General features: G+C 31.5%; 3 protein-coding genes across 5 annotated transcripts in view; 1 reads left to right on the top strand and 2 right to left on the bottom strand.

Annotated features, from left to right (window-relative positions):
- Positions 1–4614: 4614 nt before the first annotated feature.
- Positions 4615–7010, bottom strand: LOC131852954 (SUZ domain-containing protein 1). The gene is made up of 3 exons (XM_059203751.1): positions 6951–7010; positions 6574–6860; positions 4615–5287 (listed from the first exon to the last, which is right to left on the bottom strand). Exons 1-3 carry the CDS (start codon positions 7008–7010, stop codon positions 5053–5055), a joined length of 582 nt encoding a protein of 193 aa, XP_059059734.1. The 3' UTR covers positions 4615–5052.
- A 977-nt stretch (positions 7011–7987) lies between these two features.
- LOC131851121 (DNA-directed RNA polymerase I subunit RPA1) lies at positions 7988–14286 on the top strand. The gene is made up of 3 exons (XM_059201592.1): positions 7988–8140; positions 8650–12809; positions 13388–14286. Exons 2-3 carry the CDS (start codon positions 8658–8660, stop codon positions 14198–14200), a joined length of 4965 nt encoding a protein of 1654 aa, XP_059057575.1. The 5' UTR covers positions 7988–8140; positions 8650–8657; the 3' UTR covers positions 14201–14286.
- Positions 14287–15946: 1660 nt separating this feature from the next.
- Positions 15947–18526, bottom strand: part of LOC131850657 (putative inorganic phosphate cotransporter) — a 122818-nt gene continuing 120238 nt past the window's right edge. For all 3 annotated transcript variants that reach the window (XM_059201000.1, XM_059201161.1, XM_059201083.1), the window contains one exon: positions 15947–18294. In XM_059201000.1, coding sequence (XP_059056983.1) covers positions 18082–18294 — 213 coding nt within the window. In that variant the 3' untranslated portion in view covers positions 15947–18081. The remainder of the gene's footprint in view (positions 18295–18526) is intronic.

Below are 18526 nucleotides of genomic sequence, written 5' to 3'. Positions count from 1 at the left end.
TACTTGCAAATTGGTGCTACTTGTATCAACCACGAACTAGTATATGTATCACATGCTTTTTACTAAACTGCATTAACTCCAAAATTATAAATTTAAAGAAATCAACTTACAGTATTTAACATAAAATCTAATTTTCTAAATTTGTATATTTTTTATATTACGCAGTTAATAGTTTAGCATGTAATAAAATTGTAACAATTCTTATTAAAATAGCAATAAGTTATACATTTGACAAATATTGTTTCATTAGCATCATTAAGAAATATTATTTCATTAGCATTTTAATCAGTATGTGTTTATTAGAATACAGTTGCGTCTCAACTCTGTAGCTGTACGCACTTGGTTGATTTCATTGTATTATATTAATAAAGAAATAACACAGTTTTGACCAAAACATTAACCATATTTATGTAATAAATTTTTGTCTATTTTCATTAGTATGTAACAACAATTATGGACTTTATACATTATCAATTAAATCATGTTCATTAATATATTATTTAAACCATATGTAACAAGCGACATTTTACTTAATAAATTTATATTCTTGTTTATATCCACTACAACAAAATAATATAAATCTATTAAGTAATGAAATAGACTTCCCCAAAACAACACCTAAATCCATAATTGAACACAAGCTGCATTGTCTATATCCTTTGTCAATGAATCTTTATGAACAATTCCATGAATTATTCAAGTACAAATAATGACACCAATGCATTAAAAAAATACACATAATATACTTGTCTATTATATATCTTTGTAATACATATGTTACTTATGGTTAAAATGTGACCACAACTGATTATGCATGATAATGCTGGAATTAAAACCATTGTTATATTTCTATAACCTGTGGTATATCACAGACCTATGTTAACATAGGGACTAGGCAGGCCTGTGACGTAGCATAGATGGAAGCAAGCACATCCAGTGATCGCGCCTTGTATGCACCTCAGTCACTCTTAACATACGGGCGCAAGTATTATTTGTGTCAACAAGTCTTATATAAGCTGCATATATACCGTCTTGTATTCTACTCTCTGTACACCCCTAGCGATGTTTAACTAAAAATTTAATATATATAAATATAGATATATTCACCTACTGGCATTTTGTCTAAAATTATATTAACCATAGAAATATTCTACGACAAAACCATATGTAATTATGGTCCGTAACAATCATAATGGTTTTCTATATTATCTATCTGTTTTAATCATAATAAATTATTATTATTAATATAGCATTTAGAGTATAAAGATACCGTCTCGCTTACGCTGTGGTATTTCACTAAAACCATTACTATTAGAGAGAAAAATCTTCGGCAATTCACCGCACCTCACCACAAGCGTAAAATAAAGCATTTTTATGGGGAAATATAATAGAAAATCAATAACTATAACAAATAACAGTTCACACAGCGCCATCTACTAACAAACTAAACAAAGCTGGTTCTATTGTACTGAATAATTGAAAGAAATACTTATAGACAATTTTTGTAAATATATTTAATACATAGAAAATATCCAGGCCAATACAAGCAATCATACTTATGAATACAAATTTTATATCTTGCGAGAATCGAACTCACATCTATTATCAAAAGTAAAGCAGTGTGCTGAACCGCTGGGTCATCGAGGCCGTGTATTTGAAAACAATTATTATTATGTTTCCCCATAATACTCCTTTATGAAAATAATCTCAGGCCTATGCATGTATTATAAAATAATTAGTACAAACAAAACTTGAGTTTGTTTTTTATTTAAACTTTAGTGTCAAATAACAAGTGATATGAAATGTTATGGGCATTTTGTATTAGTCAATCTTTCAATAATGTATATACCGATGCTTGATTATATAACGCTGTTGCAATTATATATAAATGAATTGACAGTTGCGGTTGCAAACTCTGGGGTTCAATTATGTAAAGCTGTTACTAACTATTAATTGTTACAGATTAAAATACACACGTTTGGGGTTTAAATTTGAAGATTGCAGATATTTTGTTCGTAAATAATTGTAATTATTATAAACTTAAATCTGTTTCAAATGGGAATTGTTAGCAACATCGCTACATAATTAGGTCCCAGGTACCTGCAAATGTCAAACGATTCGTACTCAATCAGAAAGTGCTTCTTAAAATAGTCATTTTAATTTAAAATGGCAGCCGTAAGTCATAGACACAAATAAGACATGAGCATTAGGAGTAATAGGCTAAAAATATACAATTACAATATAACTTATGCTAAAATATACTATACAATGTACAAAAAACTGGATATAAAAATGTTTCATTACAATTTTGTTTACGTCAATTGTACATACAATAGACTCTCCAGTGTATAGAGCCGTCATAATTTAAGAAAAACTGACTATCGCTAATTATATTTCACCGTATAGTTCTAGTTAACAATGATTGCATGTATCGTGACCAGACCGTAGAATTGAATGTATAAAATAGTCAATTCATGAAATTACAGAACATTTTAAAACAAATTTTACCGGCACCGTCGTTTATCAACATTTGTCAATATATAAAGCATGGTGTTCATACTGCAAGTCTAGATAATAGTAATTTAAAATCAGTAGGTATTTGTTTAAATATTACTGAGTTTTCTATCTCTTTATTGAAATTTTGTCTTATTATTGACAAATTGGCATTCTTTACTGGCGCTATGGTAATTAACAACAATATTTAACATGCACATGGCTGTTAAAGGTGTTGAATGATACTATTTTATGATATGATTATATTTGACTATAGTACGATGTACGAAATAAAATATACATATAGTTGTTTATATAAACCTGACCAAATTGAATAGAAATCTTATAACGATACGATTTCTATTCAATTTAATCAAGTTACAAAATGATATGTTAAAAAAATAGTATAATTTAATGGAACAAGTTATTGAATTTTTTACTCGACTTTGATCAATCAATACTGCAGTCTGGTGACGACATATACATAAATATATTTAAGGCATAAAAAACTATGCATGGTAATACTTTATGCACGTAATAACATTACAGTGCAATCATTTCATAAATCGTATGGGATTCACATCTAGGTTATTTTGTCCTATATAATCTACCATAACAATTATTGTTCCCTGAAATGAGCACTCATTATTAATTAAACTAATTTATTTCACAATTTATAATTACTGGTGGTCGACATTCGACTAATAAAAAATACAAAATGATCTTTAATAATAACAATTAAACAAAAGAGTACATATGCGTGTGTCAAATACGTAGTATTGGTAATGTCTTATTCATTGAATTGATTTTTAATGAATATTTAAAAAGAAATCTTAGCATTTGCACTCCTCTATATGAACTATAAGTGTGCAAACTTTCATACTCCACCGTCGGGTAATTTTCGTCAAAAGGAGTCCCAAGTTTTTGCTTCACGTATTAATATATAGATCATTTATAAATATATCCGGCATAATAAAACTATTATGTGGTACAGCAAGTAAGGTTGAAGGTTACGTTTGAACGCCCCATCTGATGCATCTGGTGTGCTAATGAAGAATGATATGCCCCACTTATAGAACTGCCGGTTTAAATAATACATTCAATGTCAGTGCAAATTGTTCATGCATATAAAACGCATTCAATGTCTATCATATAGGTAGAAACAAACCGCGGTTTCTATTTCGTGATTTTAAATCTCATTTTCCTTATAATGCAAATTAAACACTAAATTCCTATTATTAATATTATAAACGCGAAAGTTTGTGAGTATAGAGAAACTACTTAACGGATTTTTATGAAACTTTACAGTAATATTGCTTATATATCAGAATAACATATAGGCTATACATTTCATGCGGGTGACACAGCTAGTAATATAATAAAGTACATTATTACTTGAAAATACCAATACGATATTCAGGATAAATTCTAGTCATCAATTAAACTTTGTTTACTTAATTACGAAAAGAAAAAGAAATACCTATTATTAGTCCAGTAGATCTGAGTTTGGTTTAATTTTGCGTGTATCGAGTAAATAAAAGTCAAATGCATCTGAAATCACTGAGTTTGAGGTAAATAAAGTCCATACATCAGGTCTACAATCAATAGATATAGAAAATTCTTAATATATCAATCAACTTCGGTATACAATTATTTCAAAGCTCAGAAAAAATAACATTTTCTTTAATTCACAACAATATTGAACGCAATGTAATTATTTAATCACACAAACTCATTTAAATGAACAATTCGATATGGTTTTATAATAGCGAAATAAGAGGCCCTCTTTCTTAAAAGTTCAAATTTGTGATTTTTTATATTATTTATAACAAAGGACTCTTTTTAAATCCATTATGAAATCACTATATAATCATCACATTTATCAATATATCATAAACATGATGATAAATATATTTAAACTGTTTTCAGTTGCTAATTGTAAATACAATATCTTATTTAAATATTGTCTATAAAAAACTAAGAGCAATATTTAAATAAAGCATGGAAAGGTTGATGGCATAATTAAATGATTTGAAATAAAATGCCTTTTACTAAAATAATAATAAAAATCACAAAAATGAATAAGATATATAGTGACGTCTCTCTTTAACCGTCATCTCTCATATGGTTACGTTTACAAGAAATCTACAACCTTCAAGCTTAAAGATGTTAATCAAAACAATATACTCTAAACCTAACATTTATGAATAAATTATAAATTGTGAAATAAATATATCATTATACATATAAGTCATAACTAATATCTATTAGGGGCATGATTACGTAAAATGGTTGCTAACAACTCTTATTTGAAACAGATTGCACATATACTATTCAGTTGTAGGTTGCTATCACGAAGTTAGCTTTGTAACTGTGAAATTTGTCCTTTACAAATAAAAAATTCATTTAAAAATATTGAAATCGACAGGATTTCAATCAATTTCAAAGGAAATGTTAGCAACCATGTTACATAATCAATCCGCCTATATACTGATGGGGAAAGTTGTACAGATGAATGGATGGAACTTATTACACATATTAGAATAAAATTTGGCAATGCTACCTCCGCGTAAAACCTTTTGTGCCATCTGGCCCTCTTGGCGTTCGTATAACAAGTACACCCCGGGGTGGTGGCGAAGGGAATATTCCGGTGGGGCTGGCGCCCGGTGGTAACCGAGACAGGACCTTTCTCTCCTTACCTTTGGTATTATCACTGTGACAGTTCTTACTTTTGCCAACATTGTGATTGTCATTGAGGTTGTTGGCTTGTAGTTTGTCTTGCAACCGGTTGAGGCTGAAAAATATTGATTTATATTATAATTTTAATGTAGTAATATAAGTCATTTATCAATCAACCTGATTATATTTATAGTGCACCATCCACATAAAAATCGCATGATCTATTATATTCATTATTGCTATTCTTAAAAAATTGCAAAGTTGTCGGGAAATGTCAAAAAACTCCAAACCAAATGGCATAAGTTGCAGAAAAACTGTGTTATTTTATCTGTCCTGTAAATGTACACATACATTCTCCTGTTCTCTGCTAGTTCTTGTGTAAGTCTTAACAATGCAATGAATCCTGACATCTAGCTTAACCTATCATTAGTACATATACACTGTATCTCCAAACTCTGGAGTTGTCATTTATCCTCCCAACAGTCCTCGTTTTACATGGCGACCCTGCCAGTACACTTACTGATTGCAAATATACAAGGAAATAAAAACTACTAATGCACATACCACAGAGTATAATAAATATTTTTAAAACACAATTAACATACATACATAATAGATTTATTATTAATTAATAATTGTATGCTTCATATAAGCAGATTTTATAAAAACCATGTTTTCAATAACATCTTATAATGTAAATATTGTCATAATTTTTACAAATAAAATCATTATTACTATTAAACACATATATACATATAAATATAAATACCTACTATATGCAAATACATACCTAATAATCATCTATATCTATAGTTCTATACTATTTCACTGCCACCTGGCAGTGAAATAGTATAGAACTATAGATATATAGCAGATAGAGAAACATAGTAGCAGAAACAAAAAATGTTTAACATGGACATAGTCATGGGTAACAGCTAGTCTATACTAATTTTAAAGAGGTATCATTTGTAAGTTTTAATGTTTGTGGTTAGGATGGAGTAGTTTTCAGTACAAAAAAGTAAAATACCATGCGGACAAAGTCAGTCAATGGTTAACAGGTAAAAGTTCTGTTTCCAAGTATGTTTGCAATTAAAAAACAGAATGATTAATGATTATATACCTAATTACAACACTGATAACAGATTTTCATGTATGATATAAAAACATTCAATGATATTGAGAATATACAGCATGTCAATAAATAATAACCCTTATTATGTTTTACTGAAATGTTGTATAAAGAATGTTCTGTTTTCACAAGCAAGTAAATCTATGATCAAAATAATTTACAATTAAGTGTTATTTTTAAACTACTTTTTATAAGACCTTCAATTCTATGATTATGTAAACTAATAACAGAGGTATGTCTATAATAACATAAAAGTTTGAATTTGCACTTACTTGTCGTCAATAACATCTTCAGGGCTTCTGGCTTCACCCAATATCCGAAGGCGAGCCTCCTCATACTCTTTCTGTCTCTGTTCCAGGGTTTTGACGGGACGCGAACGGCTTTCACCGTTCAGTTGTCCACTTGCCGAGGATGACGGCCTCTTGAGGATACGAATGGCTGGCTCTGGCATAACGCACTGAGATCCTATACACGCGTTTTCTTCAACAGTAACCTTGCAACCTTTCAGAGCCGTCACAGGAGCGCATTCACTTGACATCAGTTTAATCTTCTGGTCTAACTAAAAAAGATCATGAAATATTTGATTAACTGAACAACGTAGAACTACAAAATGAAAGTGTCCAGGGACAACGTTCAAAGTATAACTTACACCAATTTCGTCCATATCCTCCCAACTTTCACATACGTCAACTTCATCTTGGGCCGCCATATTGACTAATATTCTTTTTTAATTTTACTATTGCCATTGTAAAAAAACTAGTTTTGCCAAGTATTTTTTTCTAATTAGGTAAGTAAGGCAGTGTTTCGGAACAAATTATTTTATATTTCGGGTTGTCAATTAATATATTTTAATACAGTATATAGTGGAAATAATTTCCTTATTTTTATTCAAATACAAGACATATACTTATTACGAAGTTTCCATATTTATACGTACCTAAAATAATAACAGTAAAGACATTTATTCAGCATTATATATATGTATACCAGTATCTGCAGTTTACAATTATGTTGGAATTTTAACTAGATTAGAAAGTAATACTGAAAATGACTACAATTTAGCGTTTATAGCATAATTAAATTATACCACAGCGCACTTTCAGTGAAGCCACCAATCATGAGACAGCAGACAGCTAAAGAAAATAACCAGTATTTTATAAATAGGTAGAATAATAAATGTTTATAAATGTAATTTAATGATTGCATATGGGATTGGCAATGTATTATAGTAAATATGTTTCCCAATGCTTCAATAATTAGTAGTATATATCCAGAAATTGAATTCAATTTCTGAATATGACATTAGTTAGTGATTATTCCAAAACCAAAAGTAAAAAATATTATAAAAAGTTGATATTTAGGCGTAGTTAACATTTTATAATATAGTTTTCACAATATGTTATTTTATTGGTTAGCTATCAGAAAAATCTTAAATTATTTATTCACAAATACTGAAATGACACCATACGAAGATAATTTCTTTTGTAAAGAAGGCAGTCATTGTTTTAGTGAATCATTAAAAATATATATATAAAATAAACCTATATACACTGTATTAATTTTGTGTTTATAATCCTTTAATGAATAATCTGCCACATGATATTTTCGATAGTGCCAAAACCCTATTTAAAAATTGCAAAAAGCTGGCAACATAGAAATGTCAAATAAAAAAAAACTGAAAAACACACTCAGTCTTCTAACTTTGGTTATAATTTGGTTAAAATTCAATTCATTATCCAAATTGAAAAATCATTATTTATTTTATAAAAACCTCTTTACAGTCCTTACTTATTATTTCAATCTGATTTTTTTAGAATATGTAAATAATAAGCCCGCCAGGTAACAATGCACTAATACATAAGACATTTTTTCTATACACAAATCTATAGGTTATGTTTCCTAGTTTTATAGTAGAACTGAATTTATTATATTAATTAATAACTAGCTGTACACGCGACTTCGCCCGCGTTGAATTTAACTTTATTTTACTAAAATAAAAGTAGCCTAAGTTACTCCTCATTACATCAGCTACCTGCCAATAAAAGTCCCGTCAAAATCGGTCCAGCCATTTCAAAGATTAGCCGGAACAAACAGACCGACAGACAGACAGAAAAAATTGTAAAAATGTTATTTTGGTGTATGGTACATACACCAATATATATACATAAAGGTACATACATAAAGATTTATATTCATATGCATGTAGTAATAAATGGTTATTTCAATATTAGAAACAGACACTTCAATTTTATTTATATGTATAGATGTATTGAGTAAGACATTCTTACTTTAAACCAATTATTGCAAATATGAAATCTGCTTACAATATGTTTTATATGTACTTACAGATCTAAATATGGCTACAAAAACCTCATTTCCTTCGGTCCTGACTGGTATGACATCCATCGATCCAGATTATGTCCAGTTCTTGACGTTCAGTGATGAAGACATCAAGAAACTAAGTGTGGTGAAAATAACAAATCCTATTTCTTTTGATGGTGTAGGAAACCCTACTCAGGGTGGTTTATATGACTCTGCTTTAGGACCAGTGAGAGATCGGTTTGATGCTTGTGCAACATGCGGCAATGTACTTCTTCATTGTCCTGGCCATTTTGGTCATATAGAACTTCCTTTAGTTGTAGTAAATCCTCTCTTCCAAAAAACAATATATTCACTGTTCCGGATAAGTTGCCTTAAGTGCTTTAAAATCCAAATGGATAATAGAACAAAGTTTCTATTAAAGCTTCAGCTAGAATTAATAGAAGCTGGTCATGTAACTGCTGCACTTGACTTAGAACATTTCACTGGAGATATTAAGGTACTTAATAAAGAAACTAGAAAAGAAAAAACTCACAAAGTGATTAAGAAATGTCAGAAATTGTTAAAAAGTGTAGATCCTGTTACTGAGGTGTTTCACAATAAGAACTCGGATAAATTACGTTCGAAAATTATGAACAGTTATTTTCGGTCTATAAATATAGCGAAAACCTGTGCATTTTGCAGTAACAAGTTAATCAAAATTACAACATCTGCGGGTAGACTTATGTGTAATAGTAGTAGTGATGGTACTGGTAAAGGAGTGAAAATACTCATGCCTGATGAAATAAAAAGCTACTGCACAAAAATTGCTCAAAATGATGAAGATATTTTAATTCACAGCATACCACTGCTTCGAAATACAAAAGTAAAGCCTGTGACTGATATATTTTTTATGGAAGTAGTCCCCGTGGTACCAAATAATATTCGACCCTGTAATGTATTACAAGGAGAATTGGTAGAACATGCTCAATCCAATATTTATAAGTCAATTTTGCAAATATCGTTTACCATTAGAGTTATATTGCAAGTTTTGTCAGCATCTGATCACCAAAAAACTATAAATAATTTGGATAAAAGACCTCGAAATGTATATGAACACGCTTATGGTGGAACACCTGCTGAAAAATTACATAATAGTTGGCAAGAGTTGCAAAAAACGGTTAATATGCTCTTGACCTGTGAAAATCAGGGGTTTGCTAGTAAAGGTTTAAAACAAATAATAGAAAAGAAAACTGGTTTAATTAGAATGCACATGATGGGTAAAAGAGTAAACTTTGCTGCTCGGTCAGTTATTACACCAGATCCCAATGTGGACATTGATGAAATAGGTGTTCCAGAAGCTTTTGCCAAAAAACTTACATATCCTATACCAGTAACTGAATGGAATGTTGATGAACTACGAAAAATGATTATAAATGGACCAAATATTCATCCTGGTGCTGAAAAACTGGAAATCGAGAATGGACGAATTATTAGGATTCCACCTGATTCAATTCAAAAAAGAAAAAGTATTGCAAAGAGGTTATTGACCCCAGATGAATATAAAACATCTGGTTTAAAAATTGTGCATAGACATTTGATAAATGGTGATATAATGATACTAAACCGTCAGCCCTCACTTCATAAACCTAGTATGATGGCCCACAGAGCAAGAATACTCAAAGAAGAAAAAACCTTAAGATTGCATTATGCCAATTGTAAATCTTACAATGCTGATTTTGATGGTGATGAAATGAATGCACATTTTCCACAAAATGAAATTGCAAGGAGTGAGGCTTATAATATTATGTCTGTTCGTAAACAATATCTGGTCCCAAAAGATGGAACTCCATTAAGTGGTTTAATTCAAGATCATGTCATTTCTGGTGTGAAAATGTCCCTCAGAGGAAGATTTTTTTCGAAAGCTGACTATCAGCAATTAGTTTTTCAAGCCTTAACCAGTCATAGAGGTGAAATAAAACTACTCCCACCAACAATCATAAAACCAGTAATGCTTTGGTCAGGGAAACAAATTTTGTCTACTATTATTATCAACAGCATACCTAAGGGAAAAGCTTATTTGACATTAATGGGGAAAGCAAAGATCAGTTCCAAAGCTTGGCAGAAAGAATCACCCAGAAAATGGAAAGCAGGTGGTACACCATTCCTAAATCCAAATACCATGAGTGAGGCAGAGGTTATAATAAGAAAAGGAGAACTCTTATGTGGAGTGTTAGATAAATCACATTATGGCGCAACACCCTTTGGCTTAGTTCACTGCATGTACGAGCTTTATGGGGGAGACAGTTCTAGTGCTCTATTGAGTTCATTTTCGAAAATATTTACTTATTATTTACAGTGGATTGGTTTTACTTTAGGTGTCAAGGATATTCTTGTTGTAGAAGAAGCTGACAGTAAACGCGATGATTATATTTGTTTGGTTAAAGATGTTGGTAGAGTTGCAGCTCTGAAAGCCACGGACCTGCCAGTAGATATTGATGACAACAAATTAAAGGATACTATAGGTGAAAGGTACACAAAAGATCCAAAATTTAGAGCTAGTTTAGACCGACAATATAAAAATATGCTTGATTCATACACAAATAATATTAATAAAGTCTGTTTATCTGAGGGCCTATTAGAAAAATTTCCCTACAATAATTTGCAGCTAATGGTTCAGTCAGGTGCTAAGGGTTCAACTGTTAATACCATGCAAATATCTTGCCTACTAGGCCAAATTGAGTTGGAAGGTAAAAGACCCCCTCTGATGATATCGGGCCGTTCTCTCCCAAGTTTCCCCCCATTTGACACATCCCCTAGATCTGGAGGATTCATCGATGGTCGTTTTATGACTGGTATACAACCACAGGAATTCTTTTTTCATTGTATGGCAGGTAGAGAGGGTCTTATTGATACTGCTGTAAAAACTAGTAGATCTGGTTATTTGCAAAGATGCTTAATCAAACATTTAGAAAGCTTAAATGTGGCATATGATCATACAGTCAGAGATTCTGATGGAAGCGTTATTCAGTTTGCTTATGGAGAAGATGGTCTAGATGTTCTTAAATGTCAGTACTTTAATGAAAATCAATTAGAATTTCTTGACATCAACTCAAATGTTGTTGTGGGCAAGTCGGTAATAAAGAAGCTTAAAGAAAATTCCGACCCAAAGTCAATAGCTAAATCATATAAAGCACTGAAAAAATGGAAGAAAAGAAATGGAAATCCACTACAAAAGTCACGATTGAGTGCTTTTGCAAAATTTTCAATCGATGCTAAAAAAGATATAATACTTGAAAACAAACCGACTGATCAAACTAGAGATCCATATTACTGGACACTCGAAAAAATGTGGCGTGAATTAAATGAAGAAGATAAACAGCTATATAAATCAAAGTCTTGTCCTGATCCCATACCGAATAAAATGGCTCCTGAATACAAGTTTGGTGTTATAAATGAACTACTGGATGGCATGATACAGAGCTATATGAAAAATCGAGTAGAAAGTCAATTTGACAATTACACAGAAAAAGATAAATTCGTAGAAGTAATGAATGCCAAATATCTAGCTTCGATGGTTACCCCTGGTGAACCTGTAGGATTATTGGCTGCTCAGTCTATTGGTGAACCATCTACGCAGATGACATTGAATACCTTCCATTTTGCTGGTCGAGGTGACATGAATGTCACTCTAGGTATTCCTCGACTCCGTGAGATCCTTATGACTGCGTCAGTAAAATTGAAAACTCCGAGTATGGATATACCCTGCCGCACTGATATTCCAAATATGCAAAAGAAAGCTGAGCGTCTCAGGCAAAAGCTGAACAGAGTTAACGTGGCAGATGTTTTAGAAAAAGTTCACGTGCAATGCGAAATAGTAACAAAACCTAATAGAGAATTAAAGACAACACTCCGATTCACATTTTTACCTCACTCTCAATATAAGACTCAATATTCTGTAAAACCACCACAGATTATAAAACATATGCAGAATAAATTCTTTACGGAGATGTTTACTACTATAAGGAAGCATGCGAAGACTACATGCGGTGTAATGTGGTCAGCAGAGAAAGAAAAGAAACGGCGGCAGGTCGGAGGTGAAGACGAAGAGAACGAGAATCCTGTTGATACTGAAGAAAAAGGGGACAGTGGTAAAGTTGATGATAGCTCCGACGAAGAAGGTCCTAACGAAGATGATGACAATACTGATGTGAGTAACTTAAATCTATTTGTCTTACTAATATAAATTTACGTTACATTAGGCCCATTGCAGTTTCGCGGTGGGATGTTACCGCGACCCCGTGGTTGCGGCAATGTTGATATCTTATACGTGCAGCAGATTGTATTTGCTGACGTGTTAAGAAAGTTTACTGCAGTTAGTTAGAAAATAGTTAACCTGTGTTGGATGTTTATATATAGTACTTATTAAAAGGTAACATAAACAGTGCCCTTACCTTTGATATTAATACTAAGTTTAGTTTGTCAGAATCAAACTTTGCGGGTAATCGCTATTAGTTTTACGTTTACGTTATTAGTTGTTTTAAATTAATTTATAAATTCTGTTTGATTCGTTTTTAACCAACTAATCGCGACTCTATATATAGCAACTGTCATTATAAAAGTAACGCTTTAATCAATTAAACTTGTTTTCTACCTTTGTTCTATAATATAAGTAAACAAAACGGAGTATTTATTATATTGATGCCTGTTTTTAAAAATTGTACATACTAAATCTAATTATAAGAAGGTAACTGAAGAAACATTGAAACAATAATAATGTAATTTCAGGCAAAAATTCGTCAGAAAAGAACAGAAGAACAAGAGTATGAAGATCCAGAATCCGATGAAGAAGAGAAATCTGAAGATGAATTAGACCTAGTAGATGAACCGACGAAAAATTTGGATGAAGAGGAAATTGCAGATGGTCTAGATGAGACACAAAAGATCTCCAGTAAAGTTGTCGGCAGTGTCCAGAATGCCACTAACTACTCTTTTGATACGAATAATCACCAATGGTGCGAAATAACTGTACTATTTCCTGTATCATTCTTAAAAGTAGATTTGTCTCAGGCGCTACGTGAAACCGCTATGAAGTCGACTATCTACGAGGTTAAAAATATCAAACGAGCTATTACAACCAAAGAAAAAGATGTATGGTATATTAAAACTGAGGGCATAAACATCTTACAAATGTTTAAATACAATGATCTCTTGGACTTAAACAAGTTGTACAGTAACGATATTCACGCCATTGCGAACACTTACGGCATAGAAGCAGCTAATAAAGTGATCATAAAAGAGATTCAGAACGTATTCAATGTGTATGGTATCACTGTAGATGCTAGGCATTTGTCACTAATAGCGGATTATATGACTTTTAACGGCATATTCGAACCGATGAGCAGGAAAGGTATGGAGGCTTCTAGCTCACCTCTGCAGCAAATGTCGTTTGAATCCTCAGTAATATTTATGAAAGACGCCATTTTGAATGCAAAGAAAGATAATTTACGATCGGCATCTAGTTGTCTGATGATAGGTCAACCATGCCGCAGCGGAACTGGTTGCTTCACCTTGCAACATTGCAGCAAAGTTATTGTATAGTAATTTCCGCCAATTACGTAGTTATTAACACATAATTGATTTCAATCTGTTGTTATGATTTTAGTTTTTATAAGTAATACATTATTTTTGCCATTAGAATGTTTTTTTCATTTATAGTTCCTTCATTGTCATTGATAATGTACATTACTTCGAATCTAATACAATTTATAAAATAACTAGCGACCGGTCCTGGCTTAGCACGGGTGAATTACAAATATTTAATTTCTCAACTGGTTCTATACTATAACATGCATATATTATACACATAAAAACTTTTCTTTCCTCTAGATTACTATGTCTATTGCTGAAAACTGCATTAAAATTCGTTGCGGAATTTAAAACATAAGCGAACAGACAGCGGCGACGACTTTGTTTTATATAATAATAATATATACTATGTAAAGATTATCACGATACTAGCTCTCAAATGTCGTTACACGTCGTCACAGTTAATTCAAATTATATAGAGATAGAATAATTGTACTATTTATTGTACATCAGAAAGTTTATTGGAGTGAGCTACATGGCTTATTAGTAACGTGCTAGTCTGTATTATGTGAAGAGGTACTAATGGAAGGGTTTCTGTTTCGAGTGTTGACAGAAATATTATAAGTGCACAGAGCTTATACATCAGAATAACATATAGGCCATAAATTTCTCCTCCTCTTTGGTGCAAGGCGAAGCTCGAACACTAGCAATTGATACATACTATAAAAGGCAAAATAAAACTGCGTAACGTTTTTTTTATAAACTTTGTAATTAGCCGAATTTTTATAAGTAACGCTTATACAAAAACAGCATGGTACCTAATCAATTCATACAGCTTACGATATCAATGTTGCGTTCAACGCAATACGATACGATTTGGGAATATTTGTACTCAAAATACATACAACAAGGCACACGCTTACATTGTCTCAGACAAATGATGTAGTAATCATATTACTCAAGCAAGTGGTATATAATTATCAACAATATATCATACAAGGAGTTTATGTAAATGGGAATTAAACATATTGCCCATTGGAACATAAAGCCGGCACTATATCATCGTCCAATTGTCCAATTATTGATCCAAATCGAAAAGTAGTTCGTAAATTTGATCGTGTTGGCGAGTGTTGCCAGTAAATCTTACTCAATACTCATATCCAAGTAATTGTCTAATCGTAGGAATAGACTAATACATATCAACAGTATATCATATCATTTCAATATCATCCATAGTGATTAAAGTTAATTGGTGGTGTTATTGGACAAGATTAGACATGTTCTAACATGTTGAATGATAGTATAGTGCTGGCATAAAACAGATATATTGTTATCCAATAGCGAGAATTCTAACATTCATATTCATTTCAATTTTTTTGGCATATAATCTATTCAAGTCAGTCCCCATTTAGTCATAAAATCCTTGATATAAACAATAGGAAGCTCATGTCTAATTCCTAATACTAAGTGACCCATTTTAAAACATTTGTGTTTTCAAACTCAATAACTTATGGTCATACAGCTTAAAATTAATCTAAATTATTAATAGAATGATCACATTAGCTCATGGACTGATCGCCCTCTGACGTCACACAAATAAAACTACATCCATACGTATCACAAAAATTCCACTCCTTGCTAAGAAATATAAATCATAAATTGCAAAACATAATAAAAAACACAGGAATGAACTATAGGCTAAAAGGATGGCGATATACAAAAAATAAATAAGAAACCATAAAGTTCCAAGTATATATAGTAGGAAATTCATATTATTTTTAATCTATCAAAAATTCATCATTTAAAAAAAATATCTCATGTTATATAACTGAGATACTTTTATTTTAATGTTTGTGCACAATACTAAAGCAGATTTAATAGTGTAACACAGTTATGTTATAATCACAGAATTTAACAAATTTATATACAGCAATTACCATTCATGAAATATTAACAACTGCAACCTTTGGATAGTTCAAATATAGCTAGTTCAAATCCCACCTGTTACATTATCAAGGCCCTGATCACACTTGTCTCTTTCCAAGTGTAATTTATATATGTAGGTACTCCTACGTAAAATAACAAATCTAATACAGGTTAATGTGTCTTTGTCCATTATTATATTGAGTAGTAGCAAAACATGTTTTCTTTTATCCCAAATATTCCTTATAATACAGGGAATTATAACATATTTCTCTCCAAGGAGGGAATTTTTTAAATTATTTTAATATAAGCAACAACTGCTTTTTGGAGTAAACAATATAACAACTGAATATTACCGTTTGGCACACTAATTCCTCGATAGACTAATTAATTGAATATATAAAGGCTTTATTGATAACCAAGTATTAAAACCTATTTCTTGTCTATGGTTATTTAAAAAAATTAGCTTCAGCCATTTCAGTGCCGATTGGTTAGTCTATTGCGAATTTTAGCGGAACTAGTACATTTTTTTAAAACATTACAATTATATATTCGAGTTTCTACAATTTTATAAAATGCTGCATAATGGCACTGTTTAATAATAGTATATTACGATATAAGTGCGTAATAGAGCCGAGTGTGTTAAATACGCACATCGTACGACGTTTTTCAACACACTTGATTTTAAATAATCTCACCATAAAACTGTGATACAAACTGTTGTTTTCCCGCCATTGTACTTTTATAAATTAGCGCGTTGCTTACTGACTGGCGCCGCGCGGCGGTCAGTTCGTAATTTGAAAAAAAAAGCAAATAGTGCTGTTCTATATAACTTCATTATTTACGTTTATAACGCACACGTGTTTCATGCGCTGATTTTATATCGAAAATTAGATCGACTTTACGGAATGTGAGTGCAAGTGTGTTGAAAAAAATAACAGTTTTATACATTAAAAAAAACTATAAATATGTCACATAAAGTCACTGGCGTAGGACGGTAACATTGTTTTTTCTTGGACCCAAAATGTTAATATTCATTCATTTCTCACTTCAAGCTATAATATACGAACAATACTTATATGGTACATATATTTAACTAATCAATAAATAGCATTATTAAATATTACGTGAATAAAAGTTGGCGCAATACGAGTTCCTATTAAAATTTAAACACGACAATATCACAGCCCTATTGATGTGCTTCCCGTTGTATTCTTGTATACAAACAAACAGAATTCAAAACATAAAACGTTAAATTCTGTAGAAAAATAACAAGAGCCACAATTCTTTACACAAATCTAAATACTGTATGTCTATAGTAAAGCAAAATATAATTATGGAGGGAAATCTTTTTTTTTAATAACAACAACCTACAAATTTAATTAAAAAAATAAAGGAACTCGTATTAAGTTGAACGCTGCCTGTAATTACGCAAATATATTTTTTTGTAATACTTGTGTCAAACACGTGACAATGTAAAATGTAATTATGGCGTAAATGCACAATCGATTAGAATTAGGGTTGACAATCGTAACACGCGTAAACCGTAACAATTTATATATATACAAGTGTTAAACGAATCGATACCATATAAAAACAACAAATTGAGACGACTTATTTCTTCTCATATACTTTATATGTATAATAGCGAAATTGTATCTACCAATGGATTTGCTTGTTACTTATCAATTATTTGTATATGTTACGATTCACGCCACTATTGTCGATTGTATGCAAATAATAACCGCTTAGTATCAAACGGGCCGTATGCTTCACGTTACAATATATACAATATCACATTTAAAAAACAGTGTAAATTAAAACAATATCTTTTAATTAAACTGCCTTTACATAAAATAAAAAAAATACTTTTACGGCCCGGATACTGACTTTTTACAGCGTTATTACAATACCGTTGTGTTGCCAGTTCATGCAGTATGCAGGCGTTCCCAACTTTTATTCGAACCTGTTTAATGAGCTGTCTCTTGCGTCTGATTATTAGGCGCTTTCTTCTCTAGTTTCGCCGCTTTCTTCTCTGCTGCTTTCTTAGCTATCGCCTCGTCTTCCGCCGGATTGTCCCAGTCCTGTCTCCGGCCGGAGCCGAATATATTGTAGAACGTCGCACAGAACATGTAAATACCGGCAGCGATGTAGAACACCTTCCTCCATTGTGCTTGGGTCGGCTGGAAAAATATATATAAAAAAATACTACTGTATTCACAGCTGAACAGAATATAAAGAAATTTAAAAGGACACTAGGCTGTACAGTCTATGGATCTTTGCCAGTTCCATGATTGAAAAAGAGATGGACGAATATATCCAAATAAGCTAATAATAATGTTAACGGACCTATATAAAAGAATCCAATGGCTATCCGGATATACAACAAATTACCCACCCCTTTAAAGGAATTGC

The sequence above is a fragment of the Achroia grisella genome, unplaced genomic scaffold (assembly GCF_030625045.1).
Source record: "Achroia grisella isolate CSIRO2021 unplaced genomic scaffold, CSIRO_AGI_Agris_v1 utg1061, whole genome shotgun sequence".
In the NCBI taxonomy this organism is placed as follows: domain Eukaryota; kingdom Metazoa; phylum Arthropoda; class Insecta; order Lepidoptera; family Pyralidae; genus Achroia; species Achroia grisella.
The sequence above is the reverse complement of the archived record's forward strand: the minus strand, read 5'-3'. Positions and strand labels throughout refer to the sequence as shown.